This window comes from Eublepharis macularius, chromosome 2, assembly GCF_028583425.1.
Source record: "Eublepharis macularius isolate TG4126 chromosome 2, MPM_Emac_v1.0, whole genome shotgun sequence".
Taxonomy (NCBI): Eukaryota; Metazoa; Chordata; class Lepidosauria; order Squamata; family Eublepharidae; genus Eublepharis; species Eublepharis macularius.
In genome coordinates, this window is record NC_072791.1 from 112,429,537 (window position 1) to 112,455,193 (window position 25,657).

Below are 25,657 nucleotides of genomic sequence, written 5' to 3' on the forward strand. Positions count from 1 at the left end.
AACATTGATTCTAAACTACTATAATTCTGCATAGGTTTTTTCCTCAAAGTCAACTTGCACACTCCAGCTGGTGCAAAACGCTGCAGCTCATTTATTTCAGGAGCTAGACGGAGCATGCATATCACTCTCATTCTGCAGTCATACCATTGGCTACGCAACACTTACAGGGCTCAATTCAAAGTCATGACTATCACATTCAAAGCCCTTCATGGCCTAGGCACCTCATATCTGCAGAACCACCTCTCTCCCTATGTTCCACAGCTTTGCTTAGCTGAACAGGGCCTTCTGCAGATACCACCCTGTAGTTGGGCTAAATCAACAACTGCCTGTACATGTGCTTTCTCTGTGGTATGCCCCACCTTGCGAAATAGCCTCCCTGAGGAGGTCAGGAATGCTCTCACTCTCCTGGCTTTCCACAAACTATGCAAGACTGAATAATTCAGGAGGGCTTTCTACCCAGATTATAGGGCTGTATAATAAAAAATTGCCCAAAGAGATACCTTGGTAAGAGAGAGACTGTACACTAGACAATTGGGTACTATTTGCTGATGTATATACACTCTTACTTGGATAGTCATGTTAATCACTTATCCTTTAATTCAGGAGAGTTTCATTTATTTGTTTCAGCTTCATGCTACTTTTCAAATTTACAGCTTCCATACCCTATTGTATTCTGTTTTTCATTGAATGTCCCAGCTGCTGATCATACTATATTTTTGTTTTGAATGTCCTAGTTATTGAATGACCTAGTTATTGATTATATTGTATTCACTTGCAGTAAGTAATCCACTTTGTATCTCAGTGAGAAAGGTGGACCCTAAGTAAACAAAATAACAACAACAACAACATTCAATTTATATACAGGGGGGGGGATGCTTTGAATGCTATCACTAATTAATGCTATATTATTCTCCAGATTTAATTGATGTAAGTTTTATTGCTCTTCTGAGGTGATTTGCCTGCTTTTTAAGATTTTGCAGTTTTAGAAGTTTTGTTGTATGGTTTTCTGTGGCTTTATTGTATGGTTTTCTACGGTTTCACCTCCTTAGGTGCCTTGATGAGGCAGAAAGGCTGCATAGAAATTAACTAGCTAAGTATTGTAAAATCCCCCTGCATATCCAAAGCTCTCCATTTAGGGATCCAAATTGGCCTGTTTCCTTTCTCCTCCTGTTTTTTTGTTTTTCCTTTAACTGCCTCTCAACATAGTAAGGACAATGAGTGCACTCATTTCTGATCAGGCTTGGTAAAGATAGGTATTTTAATTAACAGCTGGATTAGAAAGTTTTGTTCTTTTCCTGTGTAAATAATTTCCAACGTGCTGCATCATGCATATCTAGTTTAGAGTTAGAGCAAGGAACCTGGAACACCTGAATCCTTTCAGATTCTTCCTAAAATTCATCCAGCAGAGGGGAGAATGGAGCCTCTATGCGTAAAGGCATCTTTTCCCCTTGTACCTAAAATGCAGATGCTTTTCAGTTTTGTCTGATGAACTCTGTAACTCCAGTGGCATAAGATCTTTCTCTTCAATAGAGACCCAAAGCAGTTTACCTCATTCTCCTCTCCTCTGTTTTATCCTCTCAACAATAATAAGTAAATGTGAGTGTGTGTGACTAGGCCAAGGTTATCCAATGAGCTTCCATGGCAGAGTGGGATCAGAGTCCTAATCTGACACTGGGGCCACTACACCACACTGAGCTGTGTAATATGCATCACCTTATATCAGAAACCTGCTGATCATGACCCACATTCCATGTTTCTACCTATCAGCCAGAGCATACTACACTAGCCACTGTCTACAGTCAAGACCTACAAAAAACCTGTATCTGTTCCAGTTCCTTAGCCAGGGACTCCCACCTGAAGTATTGCTTTCAGACATTATTAAAACTTCAGCACTCACCCAATGATCTGGGAACGAAACAGATTGATAAAGCTAGACTGGTATCCAGTAATAGCTACTGCAGGATAGTTCTCAAAGTGGCATATCTGTTGTTCTGAACTAAAACCATTCAAACTTAGCATCAGTGATATAAAGCCCATTTTGAATAATGGTCTGCTTCTCAAGCCTAGGGAGGTAAACTTGCCTTCAGACTGTCCTCTCCCCATATAAAATGGCAACAATGGATTCTTTAACAGAGACAGCAGTTCAGAAAGTAGGTTCTACAACAAATCCACATGCTGAGTATGTCCACATATCCAGTCAGACAACACTACTACATGACCAAATAATGTCAGCCGTATCATCATGAGTTCATTAACCTGCCTGACTTCTATCAGATATCTGTGGGTATGTGCTGTCAAGTCACAATAAAATTATGGCAACCCCAGCAAGGGGCTTTCAAAGCAACTGAGAAGCAGAGGTGATTTCCCCCCTAGTCAAAATAAAAGGCAGACACCAAGCGTGGGTATAAAATTGGGCCACTTTATTAATTACAACATAACTTGTCACTACGGCAAGGGATCTAGCTAACTTGCAGTACAGGTCAAGCCCTGGGGTTGCTCTGGACCTCTTCCTTGACCTATCTGGGTGAGCCCCCACTCACCGGAGGTGAGCCATCCAAATGTATGGCTGTACCTGGTGGCCAGGCAAATAGTTCCCCCCTCCAAACCTGCAGCACCTCACTGTACAGCAGGAGAGCCTTACTTGTACAGGGTGAGCCACACAGCAGTCTGCCCTTGCAACTGGCAACTGTACAACCTACCAGCCACTCCTGACAGATCCCAGTTCCTCACTAGTGAGGACGTGCCAAGGGGGTCATCAGCCCGCTCATTTTTCCATCCTAACCTGCCATTGGCCAAACTGCTTACAACTCCGCCATACCAATTAAATAAATTGAAATTGAAAAAAAAAATTACCTAAATACATCCCACAGTGCAAGGTAGGCAAAAACCCCTCTCCTTGTATGCCAATTGGGAGAAGAGAAAAAATTCCTACCTGGTCCTGATAAACAGCTACCGGTTAATCCTGCACTGCTATAGGGAGAGTGGGTGGGCTGAGCAAACCCAGCGGCTGCATGCTGAGGCAGGACGGAGCAGGCTTATATGCCTTTCGGTCTGCCCACTCAGTAAACCCCCGGATGCCTGGGAAAGGCACTAGCTGTCTTTCCTTCTTCTGGGGCTGCAAACATGGCCCCTGACCAAGCCACTGCGCATCCAACCAGGAAGGGGCCAACTTCTCATTGGCTTCCTCTGCAGACTTCCTTGGTGGTCACCCATCTAAGTACCAACGCTGCTTAGCTATAACATGCCTGCTTCCTTCCCCTAGCGTAATATATGGTATCATATATCAAGAGTGTTCTTTCACACTCTGGATCAGAAGAAACTGGTCAGTTTCTATAAAAAAGAGTACATGGACATAAATTGAACATAAAAATTGTTAATATTCAGAAATCATGAGAGAACATGTCAATCTACTAGGATATTTTTCTGCTGTCGTAAGTTGTCATTCTTTAGCAAAGGAACTTTGAAGTGAGGCTCCTGAGAGAATCCATCACATTAGAATAAATTTTAACTGTATCAGCCAGATGTAAAACAGAGCTGATGCTTTTATTAGGCACTACAGATGTTAAATCGCATCATCATCTGGGTTAATGTTAATGCCAATTACCACTGTTGTAAGTGGTCTTTGCTTTTCTTATAAGGTTTTGTATAGAAATATAACCAAGTATATCTTTATTGCCTTTTAACCTCAGTGTTCAGTTTTCCTTTCTTTCCATCTGCTGTGTGTATATTCTGCTTATAATCCGTTCAATGTATGATAAAATGGGCCCATAAACATTTATACTTCAATAAACCTATCTTTAAGGTGCAACAAGGCCTTTTTTATTTTCTGCATGAATTAAGAATCGAAATATCAGTTATCCCTTGCGAAAATTTCAAGATAATTGTATCTTGAAGTTTGAAAATACTCAAATTGTTTTAAATTATGCCCTAGCAAGAGTTCAAGCATTTTTTAAAAAACTGGACTGTGTTGCTACAGTTATTAAATATTATTCTGAATAAAAGATTTCCAGCATAGTTTTTTAAAAAGAATTTTTATTGAAAAGTTTTTTCCAAGTAAATAAAAAATATCAATAAAAAAGAAAGAAAAAAGTAAAAAAAGAAAAGAATAAGATGAAAAGAAAAAGCAATTGAAATTAGGAATAAGTACCAATTTTCTCTGTGAAAAGATATACACATATTCAATATTATAGTATAACTTAATTCTTAATTATATCTCTCCTTTCCCTCTAAAACATATTTCTTCAGTTCATAGTCTTCACATGCCCAAATCATCAATTCATTTCTCTTTTTTTCCTGCAAAAAGCTAATAAGGGGTTTCCAAGTAATAATGTATTTGTCCAATGACTTTCCCCTAATCAACATAAGTTTGGCCATCTGAACATAGTCCATCGTCTTCTCCAGCCATTCTTCTGTTAGGTAAAGTTGTAATTTCTATTTTTGAGCATATAGCATTCTTGCTGCTGTTATCATATATAGAAAATGTGTACCATGAGTTACTTCTGTTTATCCATTAAAACCAATAAAAATCCTCTGGTCTCATTTGTATAGTGGTAGAGAATGCCCTCAAGTCATAGCTGATTTATGGCAACCCCTAGTGGGGTTTTTACAGCAAGAGACTAACAGGTGGTTTGCCATTGCCTACCTCTGCAACCTTGCTCTTCGTTGGAGGTCTCCCATCCAATTACTAATCAGGGCCGACCCTTCTTAGCTTCTGATATCTGATGAGATCAGGCTCACCTGGGCTGTCTTTAAAATCTTCTGAATAATTGCATGTATTTGTTTCCAGATTTTTTGGCTATATTACAAGTCCACCTTAAATTACCCCTCCTGCTGTTCACATTTCCAACATCTATTTGAAACATTCTTGCACATTTTTGATCATTTATCTGGTGACATATACACCATCTATACATCATTTTATAAAAGTTTTCTTTCAAACTTGAGCTTAATATGAATTTTAAGACCCTTCAACCACATATTTTACCCATTGTTCAATTTATATATTATGTCCTTTCACTTGTTCTTCTGTTGAAATTCCAGCCTAGTTGTAATTGTTTTGAATTTCAGGCTCTCTGAAGGATCAGCAAATATGTATTTTGATCTCACAGCTAAGACAACAATAGAATTGCAAATCCATTCACACTGCAGTAAAGATCAGATCTAGAAGCCAGGACTGAAAGATTTTCATCTTATACATTTTTGCTCCTGTCAGCAGACACCCTGAGGAGCCCTTAGGATGGCCAGTTTTCTGTGAACGTGTGCCTTGCTCATGCTCACCACCACCCCTGCCCGGAATCCTAGTTAGAAACTAATTCTAGTTACCAGTGACATGCAAATGCAGGTATGCAAGTTAACCAGAATTCGTTTTCCCCATGCCTGGCTGGATGAGGACTTACTCCAGTTAACACGTGAACCTGCATTCATTTATCATATGTAGTAAGGAGTTCCAATAAGTATTCCCTACACAAGGAAGGAGGGAGATGTAAGGCATAAATGCAAGCCCTGCAATGTTGGGTTCATGCTCATCTCTGCTCAATGTCAGTTAAAACTGACATTAGAATATAGCACCTGAATCCTGTGCTACAAGCCTCAGCACTTGAAAGTGGGTCCTTATGAAATCATTCAGCTCTCTACACAAGATGCCTTAGTGTGTGTTCGTCAAGTGCAGGGAGATGATGATGATAAACATTCGATCTATATATACCACCCTTCAGGACAACTTAATGCTCACTCAGAGCAGTTTACAAAGTAACAACAACAACAACAACATTTGATTTATATACCGCCCTTCAGAATGACTTAACATCCACTTAGAGTGGTTTACAAAGTATGCTATTATTATCCCCACAACAAAACATCCTGTGAGGTGGATGGGGCTGAGAGAGCTAGAAGCTGTAGCTGACCCAAGGTCACCCAGCTGTCTTCAAGTGGAGGAGTGAGGAATCAAACCCAGTTCTCCAGATTAGAGTCCTGTTCTCTTAACCACTATACCAAACTATGCTCTTAACTACTACGCCAAACCACTACACCAAATAAGTATGCCATTATTATCCCCACAACAAACACCCTGTGAGGTGGATGGGGCTGCGGGAGCTCCAGAGAGCTGTGAGTAGCCCAAGGTCACCCAGCTTTGGTGGTCAAGTGGAGGAGTGGGGAATCAAACCCGGCTTTCCAGATTAGAGTCCCGTGCTCTTAACCACTACACCAAACTGGCTCTTGAAATGTTAGCCAGGAAGCATAGTTTTAAAAGACAGAGGCAGCGGAGATCGCTCCTCAGAGGGTTTGTTAATTTCATCTTCACCTCCCTGAAGGCTCTGTCAATTTCACCTCTCCAGTATAAAACTGTGTGGGATCACAACCAGAGGGCAGTGAGGAATGGAAATGGGCTGGAGCTGCCTTCCCAAGCCGGGCTTGGACTGGGAGAGGTTAAAATGGGCTGAAGTTTCCCTTCTGGCATTTCACAGCCTCTTCACACAGCTCCAGTGTATAGCAATGCCCTGCTACCATTTCTGCTTTTAAACTAACCTTCCCGGCTAACATTGCATCTCCCAACACACGTTCTTCACGTGTCAGATGTCTCACATAGAGAGATTCTTACTTGCAAATAAGTTCAGAATTCCATTATGGCAATCTGTTTGAAGTTTTAGAGAGAAGTTATCTTTTTAAGTATTTTCTCTTTGTGAAGGTAACTAGGTGATCAGAAAAGCAGAAAAATCCTTCCCTGTCATTTGGAAAAACTCTGGAAGAAGGCCTAATTGACTAAAGGAGATTCTGGGGGCATTGTTTTTTTGATGCTCAGTAACTTTGTTTACTTCATTTATACCCCACCTTGGTCACCTTGTTCCCCTTTCCGTTTTTATTCTCACAACCAGGGGTCATTTCCTAGAAAAAGAACTGCAGGAACTCATTAGCATAACTCATTAGCATATGCCACACCCCCTGACATCACCAGAAGTGTGTCAGAAGGCAACATCCACCCCTCAGGCCCCTTTCTGCAAAAATCTCCAGGTATTTCCTTAAAGCAGAATGAACTCAAAGCAGCTTACCCTTCTCTGGAGAGCCAGCCCTGCTTGCATCCATGCACTCACTCTCTCTTACAAGTCACAAATGAAAATAAAGTAGCATGAATTCCAAGCAGCTTGAGTTCCTTTGGAGCCCAGCACCACTCGCCTGCACTCATTCACTCATTTTCTCTCTCTCCCCCCCCCCCCAGTCACAAATGAAAGTAAAGGAGCAGAGCAGAATGAATCCAAGCAGCTTGCGTTCCTTTGGAGCTCAGCACCACTTGACTTGCACTCATTCACTCATTTTCTCTCTCCCCCCCCCGAGTCAAAATGAAAGTAAAGGAGCAGAGCAGAATGAATCCAAGCAGCTTGTGTTCCTTTGGAGCTCAGCACCACTCGCCTTGCACTCATTCACCCATTTTCCCTCCCCCCTGTCACAAATGAAAGTAAAGGAGCAAAGCAGAATGAATCCAAGCAGCTTACTGTTCCTTTGAAGCCCAGCCCCACTGGCCTTGCACTCATTCACTCATTTTCTCTCTCTCTCTCCCCGCTCCCCCCCCCCCGAGTCACAAATGAAAGTAAAGGAGCGGAGCAGAGTGAATCCAAGTAGCTTGCGTTCCTTTGGAGCTCAGCACCACTCGCCTTGCACTCATTCACTCATTTTCTCTCTCCCCTCCCCCAAGTCAGAATGAAAGTAAAGGAGCAGAGCAGAATGAATCCAAGCAGCTTGCGTTCCTTTGGAGCTCAGCACCACTCACCTAACACTTATTCACTCATTTTCTCTCTCCCCCCCACATCACAAATGAAAGTAAAGGAGCAGAGCAGAATGAATCCAAGTAGCTTGCGTTCCTTTGGAGCTCAGCCCCACTCGCCTTGCACTCATTCACTCATTTTCTTTCCCACCCGTCACAAATGAAAGTAATGGAGCAAAGCAGAATGAATCCAAGCAGCTTACTGTTCCTTTGAAGCCCAGCCCCACTCGCCTTGCACTCATTCACTCATTTTCTCTCCCCCCCCCCCGAGTCAAAATGAAAGTAAAGGAGCAGAGCAGAATGAATCCAAGCAGCTTGTGTTCCTTTGGAGCTCAGCACCACTCGCCTTGCACTCATTCACCCATTTTCCCTCCCCCCTGTCACAAATGAAAGTAAAGGAGCAAAGCAGAATGAATCCAAGCAGCTTACTGTTCCTTTGAAGCCCAGCCCCACTCGCCTTGCACTCATTCACTCCTTTTCTCTCTCTCTCCCCCCTCCCCCCCCCAGTCACAAATGAAAGTAAAGGAGTGGAGCAGAATGAATCCAAGTAGCTTGCATTCCTTTGGAGCTCAGCCCCACTCGCCTTGCACTCATTCACTCATTTTCTCTCTCCCCTCCCCCGAGTCAGAATGAAAGTAAAGGAGCAGAGCAGAATGAATCCAAGCAGCTTGCGTCCTTTGGAACTCAGCACCACTCACCTTGCATTCATTCACTCATTTTCTCTCCCCCCCCGAGTCACAAATGAAAGTAAAGGAGCAGAGCAGAATGAATCCAAGCAGCTTGCGTTCCTTTGGAGCTCAGCTCCACTCACCTAACACTCATTCACTCATTTTCTCTCTCCCCCGCACATCACAAATGAAAGTAAAGGAGCAGAGCAGAATGAATCCAAGTAGCTTGCGTTCCTTTGGAGCTCAGCCCCACTCGCCTTGCACTCATTCACTCATTTTCTCTCTCCCCCGCACATCACAAATGAAAGTAAAGGAGCAGAGCAGAATGAATCCAAGTAGCTTGCGTTCCTTTGGAGCTCAGCCCCACTCGCCTTGCACTCATTCACTCATTTTCTCTCTCTCCCCCCCCCCAGTCACAAATGAAAATAAAGGAGCAGAGTAGAATGAATCCAAGCAGCTTACTGTTCCTTTGAAGCCCAGCCCAACTCGCCTTGCACTCGGAGGAAAAGAAATCATGTGGGCGGGGCCAAAACCCACGTGACCTCTTTTCAGATCTACTGGAACGCCATTCCTGTGCGTTCCGGCTCCAAATGAGCCCTGCACTCAACAACCCTGTGAGGTAGGTTAGGCTGAGAGTGTGTGACTGGCCCATGGTCACCAAACAAGTTTCCATGGCAGAGTGGGGATTCAAACCTAGGCCTCCCAGATTCCAATCCGACACTGTAACTACTATACCATAGTAATATCCTGTGGGTGGGTACAGCTATAATGCACAAGGTACTAAAATGAACAAATATCACTGAGCATGTTTTGGGCAGAGTGTAACGGATTAACTACTTGTGTAACCCATAGAACTATTTGGAAAAGAGAATTAGATGAACAAAGAAAAACTCTACTTTCACTCTGCGTGTCTGTTTACCACTGAAGATCCTTCTGTCATTTCATCTGGAGAATAATTTTCAGACTGGATTAGTTGATAGAAATACAAGTCTTTCTTTCCCCTCATTCTTATTTCTTCCTACTTCAGTACTTCAGTAGCAAAAATTAGATGTCAGTTAATTTTGTTTCAATCTATATCTATTTAACATACTGGAGGTGTTCAGAACAGGTTAGGTCAAAGAGGTTTTATTGATCCTATAATTATCTCTAACTTGTCTGATTTGTTTTAATTGCCTTCATTAAGATTAATTTAGATGAATTGCATTCCCTGGGGACCTGTGGTATAGATTTCAGGTAAAATTAGAATCACAATTTAATGTTGCAAAAAGGAGGCATAGACCACAGGCCAACTTGATACTGGATAATCGGTCGCTAATTAATGTATTGCATGAAGGGGAGGGAGAAATCCTGCTTTAATATTAAAGTGCTAATTAGATTTTTTTCACCAATATATGAGGGCAGTTAAAATAAGTGTTTAATTTCACTACCAATACATTATTCATAGTTAACTACTGTATAAGCAGATTGATTGCATGAAGATCAGTCTAACCTTTGTTCAAAAATGTTTTATTCTTATGTAATATTTCTGTGCCCTACACAAAATGTGTACTATAATTGCTTGGATCTCATAGAGCTGAACCCATACTTCTAGTATTGCATAGTACAGTGCTATCAAGTTAGGTCTACTAGGTACAAGATGTTTTCTTCATGCATTTTGATGTTGGTTATATGCTTGGCTTAACTCCATTGATGTATTTTTGTCTTACTACTAATCTCAAATTGGAAATACAGTGAATTGGTATTGAGAATGCATTTTTATACTAATATTAGAACTGTGTTTTGGGTAAGTAATCAGTGGTGTTAAACGTTTGAATATAAAAACCATTTGTATTGTGGGAAAATAACAAATTCCAGTAGCTCACATTTGACTATTATCCAAAAGGTATGTATAGCTGTGTCTTTGGCTAAAATACCTACAGCAGAATCTTCTGTGAAATAAGTGGGGGAGATTATTGCACAGTGCTGTCAGTTGCAAAACCATTGTAAAATCTTACTGCTAGCCTTTATGTGAATAAGTTTGCCAGTATGGGTGATAATGAAGTGACTGAAGTCAGTAACAAATGAATTGTCTACTCAGCATCCTGTTATGCTCTATTTCCATTTATTGTTATATAAAGGCTGTTATACTATATAGCCACTTATTGTTGTATTATATAAAGGGTGTGTGTGACACTAGATCTGACTATATCTTTATGATTTATCATCTAAGTTCCTTGAAGATAAGCTGAGACTACTGTAGAGACTAGTGAAGTCTACATCCTACTCTCTTCACATTTGAGAAATGAGAAAATTAGGCTTATATCTCAGGCTTTTCTGTACAGCACAAAAAGAGCCATGGATACAAGTGAGAGAAGTTATGGCTGAAGGATATCTATATCCCTATCATTGTGTTTTTTAAACCATAAGATGTGCACTTAGTGCAATTCCGTGTTGACTAGTACAATATTCAGAGGAACTGTGCCTCTTTTGGTGCAGAGCAATTAAAGCATAATATAAAGTGGCAATGATGTGGGGTAAACATAGTGTGTTTAATCATTTCAGCAAGGTAGTTCCTAGTGAAGTGTAAGAATTATGGTATGAGAGCCAAAGGCTTGATTTGAGATAGACACAGACCTGTTTAGTTGTGTTTTGAATCTTGTCCCTTCTTCTTTCCCTTTCCCTTGCATAGTACACTGAGATGAAAGATGGATGTTTGAAGACAGGTAGCTTCATTTACTGAAGTTTCTTTCCCATTAACCATGATTTTATCCCAATTAAAATTCCAAGTTATTGTGATAGAAGGAAACCTGAGTTTGTATCTGCATTTGGATAGGACAACTAATTGGCATTGTTGAAGACCTCCATTTTCAATCTTGCTGTGCTGCACAATGGAGGAGGGAGGTTCATGGCTGTAACAAAGAAATGGAGCTACAGATATGACCAGTGGAAGAAATAAGTTAATGCTGAAGAACAGGGTTGCCAAACAGCCTCCCCCAAAATACCAGACCTTGGGAAGAGGACTCTGTCGGAGTGATCTTCATGTGTATGCGCTCCTGGGCCTGGTGTGATATCACTCCCCACCCTTGATGGGGATCAGAGAGGTGGGGGCACTGTGGGCCCCACCTGTGAATTTTGCCAGCCTCCAGGTGAAGTCCTGCCTGTTCTGCAGTGGTGAGTGGGGTGGCTTCCTGCACACCGCACTGCTCCCTCCCCTTTCTCATCTTTCCCTTCCCTTCTTCTTCTCCTCCTCCCTCCCCACCCACCTTCTCTCTTTTCTTGCCTTTCCTTCCTTCCTTCCCTTCCTTCCTTTCTTCCCGTGGCAGTAGGAGCTGCAGTGGCAGCAGCCAGAACAGAGCCCGGATTCCCTGAGCCATGGCTGTGTGAGAGCAGCACATGGTGGCTGAAGCAGCCATGAACCCTGCACTCATCCACACAACTCCCCCCTGAAGCCAAGTGTCTGTTATTTTCAGTCCATTTCCCCTGGACAGTCCAAGAAAATTCCGGGCTATCCAGGCAAAAAACGGAGACCTGAGCAACAAAGAGAGATCCACCAGTATACAAGATACACTAACAAACACCAAACCGGGGATACAATACACAGCAATTACTGTATGATAGTGTATAAACTATTTATATAGTGCAAAGTGCAAAATAACATACAGTCAATGAATAGATACAATAAATGAATATATAAATCCAAGGTCTGTCTGTCCATTTTCTATACGTAAAGTAAGCTACACTGAATCAATCAATAGCCAAAGAGCGGAGTACTAGAGGTGCGTGTGCAGGTAGGTGATCAACAGTCCAAGATGGAAATAAAGATGCCAAGGGGATATGCCAGACAGACATATGGACAGACAGACCTTGGATTTATTATCATATTCATTTATTGTATCTATTCATTGACTGTATGTTATTTTGCACTTTGCACTATATAAATAGTTTATACACTATCATACAGTAATTGCTGTGTATTGTATCCCCGGTTTGGTGTTTGTTAGTAAAAAACGGATACCTGGCAACCCTCATTCCAGTGTTGGAATAATTTATAAAGCCTTAATAGTTATAGTTTAGTTTCCAAAAGGTTTGATGTAGAACACTAAAAATGGACTTGTATGGTTTTTACTCTTCCGAAAAGTCCCCACCACCACTACTTTGAGGTTCGCTTTGCCTGTTTTGCATTATCTCCACCCATCCCAGTACACACACTGCCTTTGCTTATGTTTCATTAGAACAGGGAATGGGATTGGGCAACTTAAAGTGTTCTTCTCATCTTTACCGTTTTGTTTCAGTCACTTAGAAATATAAATTGTAGGGCATTAAGAAACTGCATCATATTGTTAGAACTGATTGCCTTTCTCTTTTAGAACATGAATTAACAGAAGTATTGCCAGTGGATGCTCAAGTTTCCTTTCAAGATATGGCCTGGAATTGCAGTAAGAAAATATGTGGAACTGTTGAATATGGTATAAATTGAACAAATAAAGAGCACAGCTGGATCACACCAAAGGTCCACATAGACATGTCCTGTTTCCCACAGTAGCCATCCAGATACTTCCACACAGCATACAATCAGAGCATGGTGACAACAGCCCTTAATGTTTTCCCACCAGCATCTTGCATTGAGAGACATATTGCTTCTGCATCTGGGATTCCACTTCTCTACCAGGCTTATCAGCACCTGTTAACCGTATTATCCATGAACTTGTTTAATCTCCTTTTATGCCCTTGAAGCCAGTGGCCATCACCAAATTTGCTGGCAGCAAATTCCATAAGTTTACTATGTGTTTAATGAACAAGTGATTTCAGTTGTCTGTCCTGAATCAAATGCTAAATAATTTCTTTGGGTAACCATGAGTCCCCCTTTTTGGACACAGAATTTCTATTAACTCCCATCATTCAGAATTTTATAAATTACTATTATGACTGTCTCCTGTTACATTGTTTTCCCTAAACTGAAAAAGGACTAACAATGAAAACGTAAGAAGAAATCAGTGGGCTTAGACTGGAGTAACTCTTCTTAGGATTGCACTGTAAATGCTATAGCCTTTCCCTGCAGGGAAAGTGCTCTATCCCCTTGATCAATTTGGTTTCCTGTATCTCATAGAATCATAAAGTTGGAAGGGGCCTTACCATCTAGTCCAACCCCCTGCCCAATGCATCCCCAACAAGTATTTGTCCAGCTGATTCTTGAAGACTGCTAATGAGGGAATCTACCACATTCCTAGGCAGCCAATTCCAGTGCTGAATTACTGCACCTTTTCCAGTTCTATAATATCTTTTTTTTGTGTGATATATCAGGTTTTGTAGCAACCTGAACTATACACAGTATCTATCCTGTGTATTCCAAATGTGGCTACACCATAGGTTTCTCTAAAACTGGTGGTTTGGTTTCAGTCTGTTTTCTAATAAATCAAAGCCTGGAACTTGCCTGTGTTTGGATTTTTTTCATTGCTAGGCAAACTAGGCATTCTGCCGTGGGCCTGGTGGGGTGGCTACACCATATGAAATACTGCAGAACAGGCAAACTGACTACTTGTCAGTTGATGCTAAGATTATAATACTGTAGAGCAATGTAAGAAGGGAAACTATTGCTGTAATGGTTGCTAATATCAAAAAGGCACTCAAGTCTACATGTGAAACAGCTTCACTGTGGTTTTTTCCCCTTTAACTCTATTGGAAAAGATATTTGCAAGGATTTCTTGCATTCTTTCCTTGAGCTTTCAACCCAGCAAAATTGTCACATAAGAGCCAGATATGGATTGTACATACGGAGTTTACTGAAATTCTTTTTACCTGGAACTGCCTTCCAGAACACCTGCATAATGCCATTTCTTCCACTTCAAAACCAATCTTTTCCATATAAACATTGATATGCCCCCTATCCCTTCTGTACTGAAACTAAACTTAAACATGTGACTGAAATGAATGTATATTCCTCCCCCATTTATCCCCAACTCCTTCCCCCTTCCCTTGTTGGCTACTATTTGGGAGATTCTGAAGGACAAGGACCTGACTTTAATGTGCTGTAACACAAATAATAGTAATAGTATTTTCTGTGGTTCTTGACATTGTAAGAGAACATACTGCAGATTTTATACACTACTCCAGAAACAGGTTTTTCTTTGCTTTTGCTTAGAGCTAGTTTGTATTTTATTAAAAACCTTTGTCATAGAGGAATTCTAATTTTAGGGATTCCAGTTGCAGCATTTGTTTTTTTCACTTGAAAATGACTTGTCCTTCCACATCTATGATGAGGAGCTCCATATTACCACTATGCTACTTGATTTTAGGAAAAGTTTCAAATATATCTGAGAAACCTTTAAAGTTATTTTTTTTTTGTTTCAACAGATAATCAGTGTTATTCTCTCATCTGTCGATGTGGTGGAAATTACACTATCTCCAAAAATGAAGCTGAAGACGTTTCTCTGGTATGCTGTGACACCTGTTCGCTAGTTATAGAAATTCTTCGATGATCCAACAATATTTGATTTGAGCACGAGGAAAAGACATAAGAAGCATCTTCTTGAACAGACAATAAGAATGAAGTTGTATGGGGTTAAAAACCCAAAAATGCACAGTCAGTGTTCCTAAGTAGGCATTTTACATTGTAATTGTTCTTGTCTTAGTGTTGCTTGTTTATTCCTATTTTAAATACGGAACTTCCTAAATTTACTCATGGCACAGAAGTAAATCCCATACTCTAATGCAGAGGTGGTTACTTTTGTTGGATTTCATTTCACGCAGGACACAGGATAACATACCTGGTACACAAAATGTAACTGAAAGGTTATCTGATTAAAGCAGATATTGTATATTACATTAAACTGCAGACTAATGTTCTTGGAAGATGGGGTGATGAAGTCTCTGCGCTGTAGGAGGAAGGAGGAAATCAGCAAAAATCCCTCCTCCTGATTCTTTCATCACAAACCCCTATTCTTAGTGCTCCTTTTGTGGCAAAGATCATATAAGAATAGTGGTTTCTGTTGATCTCCTCAAGAGTGTGGGTGGGGACAGGGAGAGCAAAGGCTCTATCTGTAAACTTGCTCCTTTAGGGGTTGTCTGTATCGAATCTGCATTATTGAAGTAGAAGACTTATTTTCAGCAGTGCCTACCACGGAGGTCATATACAGGTTTACAGTGGCTTCTACTCATTGCTGCAGAGTCATCTATTTGCCTACGTGGTACCATAGTAGTTAAAAACAGTCCTCCCCTAAATTTTTATGACTCCCTTGTTTTCAGGACGGTTATATAACTTACTTTAGATATATAAAAAGCAATGTGATTGTGAGATTTTAAAAAATGCATGATTTGTAAACAACTACTGGGATAATATCTATGTCCTTTGTAAATGTGTATTTTATAACATTGGATAAATGAAGGTAATAATGACCCAAGACTGTGGGATAACTGAAAAGCACTGTTGTATAGTTCTAAGCAATTCCATTTAAATCCATAGGGAATCTTAATTGCACAATGTTTTTATTTATTATATATAAAAACACATATTTTTATGCAGTATTTTTAAAAAAGCCACAGGAGAACTCAAATGTGCATAGTTCATTTAGTCCTTACAAATCCTGTGACTATTGGGACTCGCACGTAGAAATCCAAAATCAGTCAGAGGCCACAGCTGTAAAAATAAAATATATTAGATTACTGGTCACTTTACTCCTGTCTGCTCTTCCTGTGTTTCATCTTCATTTCAACTAAAAATGAAAAAAACACAAATGCTGCTAATAAGTCCACATTAGGTCCTGTTTTCACAATATTACAGTATTACAATATTCTTCTAAGTCCATTGAAGTCAATGGGCTAAGAAGGGTATGACTCTGCTTAGGTTTTCACTGCCAATTATATCAGTTGTGGTTCAGGAATCACTAATCATAATATGAATCAATTGGTTTGGATACTCTTCATTACAGAAGTTAAATCTAGAGATAGTATGCCTGTGTGAAAGGTGTTGTGTTGATATATGTCTGGAAACATGAATTTGAGGCTAGGCTACCTCAAAAACTTTGGAATTCCTATATTCTATTGTATTGTTTATTGAATGTCCCAGCCATTGATCATTTTACATACACTATGTAATTTGCCTTGAGTCTCAGTGAGAAAGGCAGGCTATAAATAACATAAATAAACAAAATGAGAACTGAAGTTTCAGTGAGGTATCATCCCATAATATGGATATACCAGAAGAGATGAAAGTGTCCACAAACTGTGTTTTATCATTCTGTGTAAATCCCCTTGGGCACCCATCTGGATTAAAAGGATGGGTGGAAACCAATTTATTCCATTAAAATTGTTTGATGTTTTTTTGGAAATTTAAATTGTTTAACCTGTTCTCATACCCAAGTTCTTAACTGTTATCATTATATTTATATAGCACTTTGAAAGGTTCTAAGGAGAAGATCTAAAGTGGGAAACAAAATAATGCTGAGAACCACTCTTAAAAATAGGATGCTGGACTTAGATGGATTTCAATAGAATTCTTATGTTCTAAGCATTTAATGACTACTGCAGAGAGATGTGACTTCTTTATAACTACTATGGGGCTTCTCACAGGTAGACTCACCAATATGCAATCTCTCTGGAAAAGATAATTAAATACGAATGCTTTTTTCTTATAAGAATGTGATCTATACAGATAAATTCCAAAGAAAGCACTACAATTTTCTGCCACCATTCTGAACAAAGCTGGTGTATAGAAGCAACTCAAAACAATTTTTGCAAACGCGTACAAAAGTTTTTACTAGTTATATTTGCTAAATAGCTAAAGTGCACAGACAAATGTATAGAATAGATATCAAAGTGAACCTATATATACGCTCAGATACAATATAGTGGTGTGATATAGTCCTCTGATACATGCAAAAAGTTCATAAATCAATTGGTTCCTTTTGCTTCAATCATATAGTGTGTGGGTCAATAGACTCTTTTTCCTCAGTCATATTGCACAATGGCCAGAAGGGTGGTATTAAATCCAGAACACGTATTCCAATGTATAGCTGGGCATATTCCTCAGCTACGGGTTGCAGCCAGCAATATTTCCAATACCCGTTTCGTGGTCAAAACTTCCTCAGGCAGTAATGTGTAATCTGGACTGTAAGAAATATATTCAATAAAAGTACAACCACAATAGCAATATGCACAATAAAATATTTGCTATACAAATTCACAGTACTTACTGTTCACCACACCAATAATTCACATCCACGACCCAGACAAATCAGTAAGTACGGAACAGTGCCGGGAAAGGGCTACAAACCAATTACACTCTATAAATACCAAAAGTAATTACAAAGCATAACCGTTTTTTGCAGGTTGTAATGTAACAGCCAATGAAATATTGACAACATGTTATACAAAATTCAAAAGGTGCAAACACAACCAATGAAAAGTCCCCAGGTCAGATTGACAAAATATGTATTTCTTAAAGAGCAACCCCCATTCTCTACCGAACCTCACAAGTAACAGGATAAGTCTAACTCATTATTTAACCCATACGGATGAAGGCTGTTGAGTCGAAAAATCCAGGATTCTTCCAACTGAAGAAGTTGTCTAGCACAATCAATATATTTGGACGTATCTACCGTTCCCACCACAGAAATTTTAATCTCCTTAAGATGATGATTCTTCTTTAAAAAATGGTCTACCGGTGGTGCTTCCATGTTCCTATTTCTTATGCGGGAGAGATGTTCTTGAATTCTTAATTTTAAAAGTCTATTTGTGCTCCCTATATAAGATAAAGGACAGCTGCATTGTACAATGTAAATAACATGCGAGGTCTTGCAAGTGGAAAAAGACTCTGAGACCAGAGGGCGGCTCAAATTTGGTACTCTAATTTCTGATAGCTTGACCATGTATTGGCAGACATTGCAGTCTCCACAGGGAAAGTGGCCTGAAACACCTGGTCTTAAAGTGGCAGCGCTCTTAAATTCTGACTGCACTAAATGGTCCCTCAGGTTTTTAGTTCTGCGATAGCCAATCTTAGGGACAGTTTCACATCCCTTGATGCCTGAGACTAAGTGCCAATGTCTGCGGATATCTATTCTATACATTTGTCTGTGCACTTTAGCTATTTAGCAAATATAACTAGTAAAAACTTTTGTACGCATTTGCAAAAATTGTTTTGAGTTGCTTCTATACACCAGCTTTGCTTTGTGTTGTTGACAGTTCTGTATCCGGTGTGCCCTTTTGGTTGTTTTGACCATTCTGAACAAGACTTAAAACAAATATTTTCTGTCTTGGGATGGAGCGATTATGCCTGATTTTCTGTACTTATTGCCACTGTCTCCAAAGCATGTGACATTTTGTTCAGGAATGTCTCCCACTGCTTGACATTTGTGGGTCCACTGGGCTGGTAGGGGAAGGCTGAGGAGATCTGCCTCTGAACTCCTTATGATCACAGATGGGTAAATCTAGCCTGTTATGTTGCCCAACCTTTAGCCTCATCATTTTCGCTGGCAGTACTTGTAACTTTAGCCATGACATACTAGGCACAGATCCAAAGTACTCCCTGTGTGAGTAGAAGCCACTTCCACTTATGCTTGGAGGTAGGTGTTTGCAGATTTCTCCCTCTCATCTCTGCATCAGTTGCTATTTTGGACAGCACCCCAAGGGTGGTCCTGGGGACAGAAAGAGCTGCATGTAAAGCAAGGTAGGAAAGTCCCATATCCATGCATGATTCTTTCATCAAAATCAGAACATAGAGCAGCTAGAATATGCTTCAGTAAAGATTTCACTGGACTACAGAAGTGTTGTTTTGCAGTACTGCACTTTCATATCATGCCTCCAACAAGGAACACAAAGATGTTCATTCTTTTTTCCCCTCATACATGTGGGTGGGTTTGAAATTCACTTGGCTCTTGTTTTACACATCTTTAAACACAGTAGTCATTTGAGAAGATCATGTTCTTCTGAAACACTTTAACACCCTAGTCCATGTGCTGTACTAGATAATGAAAATGTCTCATAATGGTAGTATAGGGCCCCCAAGACACATAAAAACTGTTAAATTAACACATTTTAGATTGCAAAAGAATACCTTAAAGCAAATACGTCCTTTTATCAACCCGTATGGAACAGGACCGTAACACCTGGAGTCTGCAGAATTTCTGAGATTATCGCCTTCTAACCAAACATGTCCTTTAGGTACCTGGAAAAAAAATCAAAATTAAAAGGTACACATGTAGTTGAAAGAAAATAGAGTCATCTCACAATAGTACAATCTAATTTTATCTTTCAGAATTTACATACGATGAATGAATGGACATTTCCTTAAAACAGAGTAGATAAGGGGGAAAATCCAAGTATCTATTCTTTCATGTGTTCCAAAAACACTATAATGCAACAAAAAGCACCCAAATGAAGATGCAAGAGGTTAGACCAATGTGACAGGGTCATTAATTTAATAGACTTCAAAAGAGGTCGTTAAGATGTTGACTGAAAATCCGCCCTGCTGTCGCAGTAACAGCATGAACAGGGCAGCCACACACTCATCAACATCCTGGGGCCAGTACTAAGGCTAGACCTGTTAGTAGGCTTGTGATGAACTAAATGGTAATTGATTGTGACATCAATTACAAATAATCTCATCATTTTATCAGAGAGAGCTTGTCAAAGTTCTAATTAAGATCTCAATTCATTCTATGCACAGGCAGGATCCACAACACATAATATTGCAATAATGACCATCACAAACTGGAAAGTCTCCCCTCATAATTTGAAAATTAATGATGGTGACCTTATCATATAACAGAGACCTTTTACTGCCTATATGGACAGTGTGTGAGCTGTATTAAATGCCATAGGTTCAGCCCTAAACAAATGCTGTGATATTTGAGATGCTGTAACCTAACTGCAATGAATTAAAACATGAGTTTCGTAGTACTTCAGAGATTAAATGAATTCATTCTCATATAAGCGTTCATGAAGCATACATCCATTAAGCCAATGGTCATCAGCCTCATCGGTGTATACTGTACGCATCTGATGAAGTGAGCTCTGACTCACATACACTTATGCTAGAATAAATTTTGTTAGTCTTTAAGATGCCACTGGATTTCTGTTTTATATTGCCCCCTCAGACTAATGTGACTACCACCTGGAATTAACAACTGCAGTAGCATTTAGCAGAAAACGTTTTGGAGTTGTACACATTTATCCAGCAGACAAAAAATTAGCTCAAAATACCCAGCATGTAAGGTTTTTGGAATGAATATAGACAGAATAAAACAGCTGAATGTTTTACAATTGGCAAAGAACTCTTAATATTAAACAAACACAAGCAATAGGGAAGAAAAATTACTTTAATTATATGTAATTGTCACAGATTCAAGAGCTGGCTGATTTAATTGAGTCAATATACTCTTCACACCAAGACGCAGCCCCAGGATGACTTTAAAATGAAGAAGGAGCTTATCAAGTTTCACATAGATGCTTATTGCAGGCTACTACATTTATATCCAAGCAATAGAAAGACTTGTTAACTTCAACCACAGGAACTGATAAAGGGCCAATTCAGATCCTTGGTCCCCATAAAACTATGTACAATACAATCCTAGGAACATTCTCCTGGGAGTAAGCCCCATTGAATAAATTTATATAGAATTCTGAGTAGACCTGCCAAGGATTGCTCTGTCAAAATGAGACTGGCAGCAAGTCTCAAGTCCATATACTTTGCTTCTCATTCTCACCAAAGGAATCAGTAGTAAGTGCATGAGAGATCCAGCATTTAGTTGAACATGGACTCTCCATGCAATACTGACCCTGAACATCAAGTAATGTCTAGAAAGGCCTCAGTTTCTGCATCAGTTTAACTCAGCTACTTTTTCGAGCACAAGATTTTCTGCTCAGGAGAATTATGGTCAAGCAGTTACTATATCAAGCAGCAGTAAGGCTCAACAGTAAGCCAGAGAGTATTAATAATATAATTTATGGCAAGAGAATGAAAATAAAAATGTATAGGAGAAGCCTAAAATTAAACATTAAAAAAAATAAAAATAGTATTTTAACACAGCTAAAATGCTGGACATAGCTGGATGTGAAAAATGTTATTAAGCAGGGCACGATGCTTAGATCTACTGGAGGTACCACCACTCCACTGCAAATCCATAAGAAAAGAAAAGAAAACCTTCTGTTAGTACAGTTATCAAGCATGAATCTAAGTTGCTCAAAGGAAAATCATACCCTCTTTTAGGAGTTATTTTGTTATAAGTGCAAGTACAGCAAGTTATAGCATCAGGCAGGTAATTTTGAACCAATTCAGAAGTATTTCGGTTGCTCTTCAGAATGGACAAAGGATTAGAGAAAAGTAAGCATGAGGAATAAAAGACATTCACCTAGTTACCTGTTTCTGCAATACTCTGGGCCAACTATACCTAATGTTGGCACTTCCATGGGTTTAAAAGCAAAAGTGGATCTATCATGCCTACAATTTACCATTCTGCAGCACCTCCTGGCCAAATACTGTTTTCCCAACTGAGGCCACTTCTTTCATTGGAGCTTGACTGAAAAGTGTCTTTGGGGGCAGACTAATGGGAATTAAACTGCAGGCAGGGGCTTCTGCACTCTTCACCAGCATGCCCTTTTAACCCTCACCACTCTACATGATTGTGGCAATTCGGTAGTTAAAACACAGAACCAACTACAGAGGAAGCTTTAGATTTCCAGGAGCAACCAGTTAGGGGAAACAGAATGCTGGATTTGGTGAAGGCTTGGTTGATGCAGCAGGAATCTTGTTAAGCAATTCTGACAGAAACATATGCTGCCATCATATCTAGCTTGGTCCTTGTTGAAAAGGAATTATTGATCAAGATGTAGGCACACCTTCCCTGTAAGGAATGAGCAAAGAGTTTGGGGCTTTAGGGGGAAAATGAGGGTGATGGAAGCTCATACAATTATGCATGGGATGGAGAAAGTGAACAAAATAACTTTTTCTCCCTCTCACATAATGAGCGAATTTGTGAACACACACAGACATTGTACAGACAGTAGACTTGAGACAAGCTCAAGGAAATGCTTCTTCATGAAACATATAATTAATTTGTCACAGGATGCAGTCATGGTCACTAGTTTAGATTAGAGAATTAGTCAATTCATGGAGGATAGGTCTGTCAGGCAACATTAGCAACACAAAGCACCAATATTTGGAGGCAGTGTACCTTTACATACTAGTAGGGGTGTGCAATTCGGGTTTCTGAAACCCGAAAGAAACCCAAAACAAACTTGTTTCGGGTTGTTTTGGGTTATCTGAAACGTTTTGGGAAACCCGAAACGTTTCGGGTTATCCGAAACAAAATAACCCGAAACGTTTCGGGTTGTTTCGGGTTTTTCAATGGGAAAATGCCTCCGTCTTCCCGGACGCCTGGGGGAGGCTTCCCACCGAATCAAGCCAAAATTGGTGGGGACCTTCCTCTATCTCCTCTCTAACAACCCCCCAAGTTTCAAACCGATTGGATTTTGGGGAGCCATGTTATGGCCCCCCAAACCAGGTCCCCCTATCCTCCCATAAGAAAGCGAAGGGTGAGCATATTGTTAGCTTGCTGCTGCTCATCTTCTTCTTCATTATTTCCTATGGGGAAAAAATGAAGAGGCAGGCTTCCTTTGCCAGGGGTGGCATTTTGCATGCAAAATGCCCCCCAACCCTCTGGGGCCCTTCTCCCACCCTTCCTCCCACCCCCCACCAAGGCTCAGCCTGCTCCCACTTGGGGGGGCATTTCATGGCCTCCCCAAGTAGATGCTCTTTTCTCTACTACAGCTGGGGGAGGCTTGTCTTGCCAGGGGTGGCATTTTGCATGCAAAATGCCCCCCAGCCCTCAGGAGCCCTTCTCCCACCTTTCTTCCCACCCCCCACCAAGGCACAGCCTGCTCCCACTGGGGGGGCATTTCATGGCCTCCCCAAGTAGGTGCTCTCAGCCCCCAAAGTCCACCCCCTACAGCCCCACACAAACCCAATTCCCCCCCAGCTGCCACACACAGACCCAAATCCCCACATTAGCCCCTCACAGACCCAAATCCACCCCCAGCAGCCCCACACCCATAACCCCAGGAACAGGCTGGCAAAGGCCAGCCTTCTCCCTTTGTTCCCTATGCTGGGAACTTCTAAACTCTCTTTCCCTGGGCAATTCTGCACAGCCCAGGGGTGCCACAATGGTGGGCACACTTCTGAGTGCCAGCTGGTCCCTGTGAAAGAGCACCTGAACCACAGACACCCTCCCTCAAATTCCCCCACCACCTACAGAGATGGCTGGCCAGCCAGACCCATTGTTCCCTATGATGGGAACCAACTGCACAACAAAGAATAAAACACGAACAACACAAAATAAAGTTTTTAAATAATTATTTTCTCCCTTTCAAAGTACAAGTAGGCAAAGCATTATGACACATTACACCAGCAGTCCCCCACACAGAAAAATAACACAACTCATTTAACATCAGAGAATCACAAAAGCACAATTCCTGTCAAAAACACTTTATTTCTTGAACAACTTTAGGTTACACAGCAGGGGGGCACACCAAAGGGCATTCCAGCATTCTACCTCACAAAAATAACACAACTCACTTAACATCAGAGAATCACAAAAGCACAATTCCTGTCAAAAACACTTTATTTCTTGAACAGCTTTAGGTTACACAGCAGGGGGGCACACCAAAGGGCATGGCAGCAGTATCTTACACAAAAATAACACAACTCACTTCACATTAAAGAATCACCCCAAAAAATTGCTGTCAAAAGCACTTTATTTCTTTAACTGCTTTAGGTTACACAGTAGGAAGGCACAACAGGGAATGAAAGCAGTGTACTACACAAAAATAACACAACTCACTTCACATCAGAGAATCACCCAAACACAATTGCTGTCAAAAACGGTGAAGTGGGTTGTATTATTTTGTGTAGTACACTACTATCATGCACTGTTGTGCCCTCCTACTGTGTAACCTAAAGCTGTTCAAGAAATAAAGTGTTTTTGAAAGGAATTGTGCTTTTGTGATTCTCTGAGGTTAAGTGAGTTGTGTTATTTTTGTGAGCTGGAATGCTGGAATGTCCTTTGGTGTGCCCCCCCCTGCTGTGTATCCTAAAGCTGTTCAAGAAATAAAATGTTTTTGACAGGAATTGTGCTTTGTGATTCTCTGATGTTAAGTGAGTTGTGTTATTTTACTGTGTGGGGGACTGCTGGTGTAATGTGTCATAATGCTTTGCCTACTTGTACTTTGAAAGGGAGAAAATAATTATTTAAAAACTTTATTTTGTGTTGTTCGTGTTTTATTCTTTGTTGTGCAGTTGGTTCCCATCATAGGGAACAATGGGTCTGGCTGGCCAGCCATCTCTGTAGGTGGTGGGGGAATTTGAGGGAGGGTGTCTGTGGTTCAGGTGCTCTTTCACAGGGACCAGCTGGCACTCAGAAGTGTGCCCACCATTGTGGCACCCCTGGGCTGTGCAGAATTGCCCAGGGAAGGAGAGTTTAGAAGTTCCCAGCATAGGGAACAAAGGGAGAGGGCTGGCCTTTGCCAGCCTGTTCCTGGGGTTATGGGTGTGGGGCTGCTGGGGGTGGATTTGGGTCTGTGAGGGGCTAATGTGGGGATTTGGGTCTGTGTGTGGCAGCTGGGGGGGAATTGGGTTTGTGTGGGGCTGTAAGGGGTGGACTTTGGGGGCTGAGAGCACCTACTTGGGGAGGCCATGAAATGCCCCCCCCCAAGTGGGAGCAGGCTGAGCCTTGGTGGGGGGTGGCAGGTAAGGTGGGAGAAGGGCCCCTGAGGGTAGGGGGGCATTTTGCATGCAAAATGCCACCCCTGGCAAGACAAGCCTCCCCCAGCTGTAGTAGAGAAAAGAGCACCTACTTGGGGAGGCCATGAAATGCCCCCCCCCCAAATGGGAGCAGGCTGTGCCTTGGTGGGAGGTGGGAGGAAAGGTGGGAGAAGGGCCCCTGAGGGTTGGGGGGGCATTTTGCATGCAAAATGCCACCCCTGGCAAGACAAGCCTCCCCCAGCTGTAAGTAGTAGAGAAAAGAGCACCTACTTGGGGAGGCCATGAAATGCCCCCCCCCCAAGTGGGAGCAGGCTGAGCCTTGGTCGGGGGTGGGAGGAAGGGTGGGAGAAGCGCCCCAGAGGGTTGGGGGGCATTTTGCATGCAAAATGCCACCCCTGGCAAAGGAAGCCTACCTCTTCATTTTTTCCCCATAGGAAATAATGAAGATGAGCAGCAGCAAGCTAACAATATGCTCACCCTTCCCTTTCTTATGCGAGGATGGGG

General features: G+C 41.1%; 2 protein-coding genes across 3 annotated transcripts in view; one reads left to right on the top strand and one right to left on the bottom strand.

Annotated features, from left to right (window-relative positions):
- The window catches only part of DNAJC24 (DnaJ heat shock protein family (Hsp40) member C24), a 131,705-nt gene extending 115,912 nt beyond the window's left edge, over positions 1-15,793 (top strand). The window contains exons 4-5 of one of the 2 annotated variants that reach the window (XM_054971433.1): positions 12,771-12,839; positions 14,755-15,793. In XM_054971433.1, the coding sequence (XP_054827408.1) occupies positions 12,771-12,839; positions 14,755-14,879 (194 nt within the window). In that variant the 3' untranslated portion in view covers positions 14,880-15,793. The remainder of the gene's footprint in view (positions 1-12,770; positions 12,840-14,754) is intronic. The other variant, XM_054971435.1, reaches the window with a different exon arrangement.
- A 163-nt stretch (positions 15,794-15,956) lies between these two features.
- IMMP1L (inner mitochondrial membrane peptidase subunit 1) overlaps positions 15,957-25,657 on the bottom strand; it is a 98,995-nt gene continuing 89,294 nt past the window's right edge. Inside the window, exons 5-6 of the mRNA XM_054971432.1 lie at positions 19,451-19,561; positions 15,957-16,036 (exon numbers count right to left, since the gene is read on the bottom strand). Of these exons, the coding sequence (XP_054827407.1) occupies positions 15,968-16,036; positions 19,451-19,561 (180 nt within the window). The 3' untranslated portion in view covers positions 15,957-15,967. The remainder of the gene's footprint in view (positions 16,037-19,450; positions 19,562-25,657) is intronic.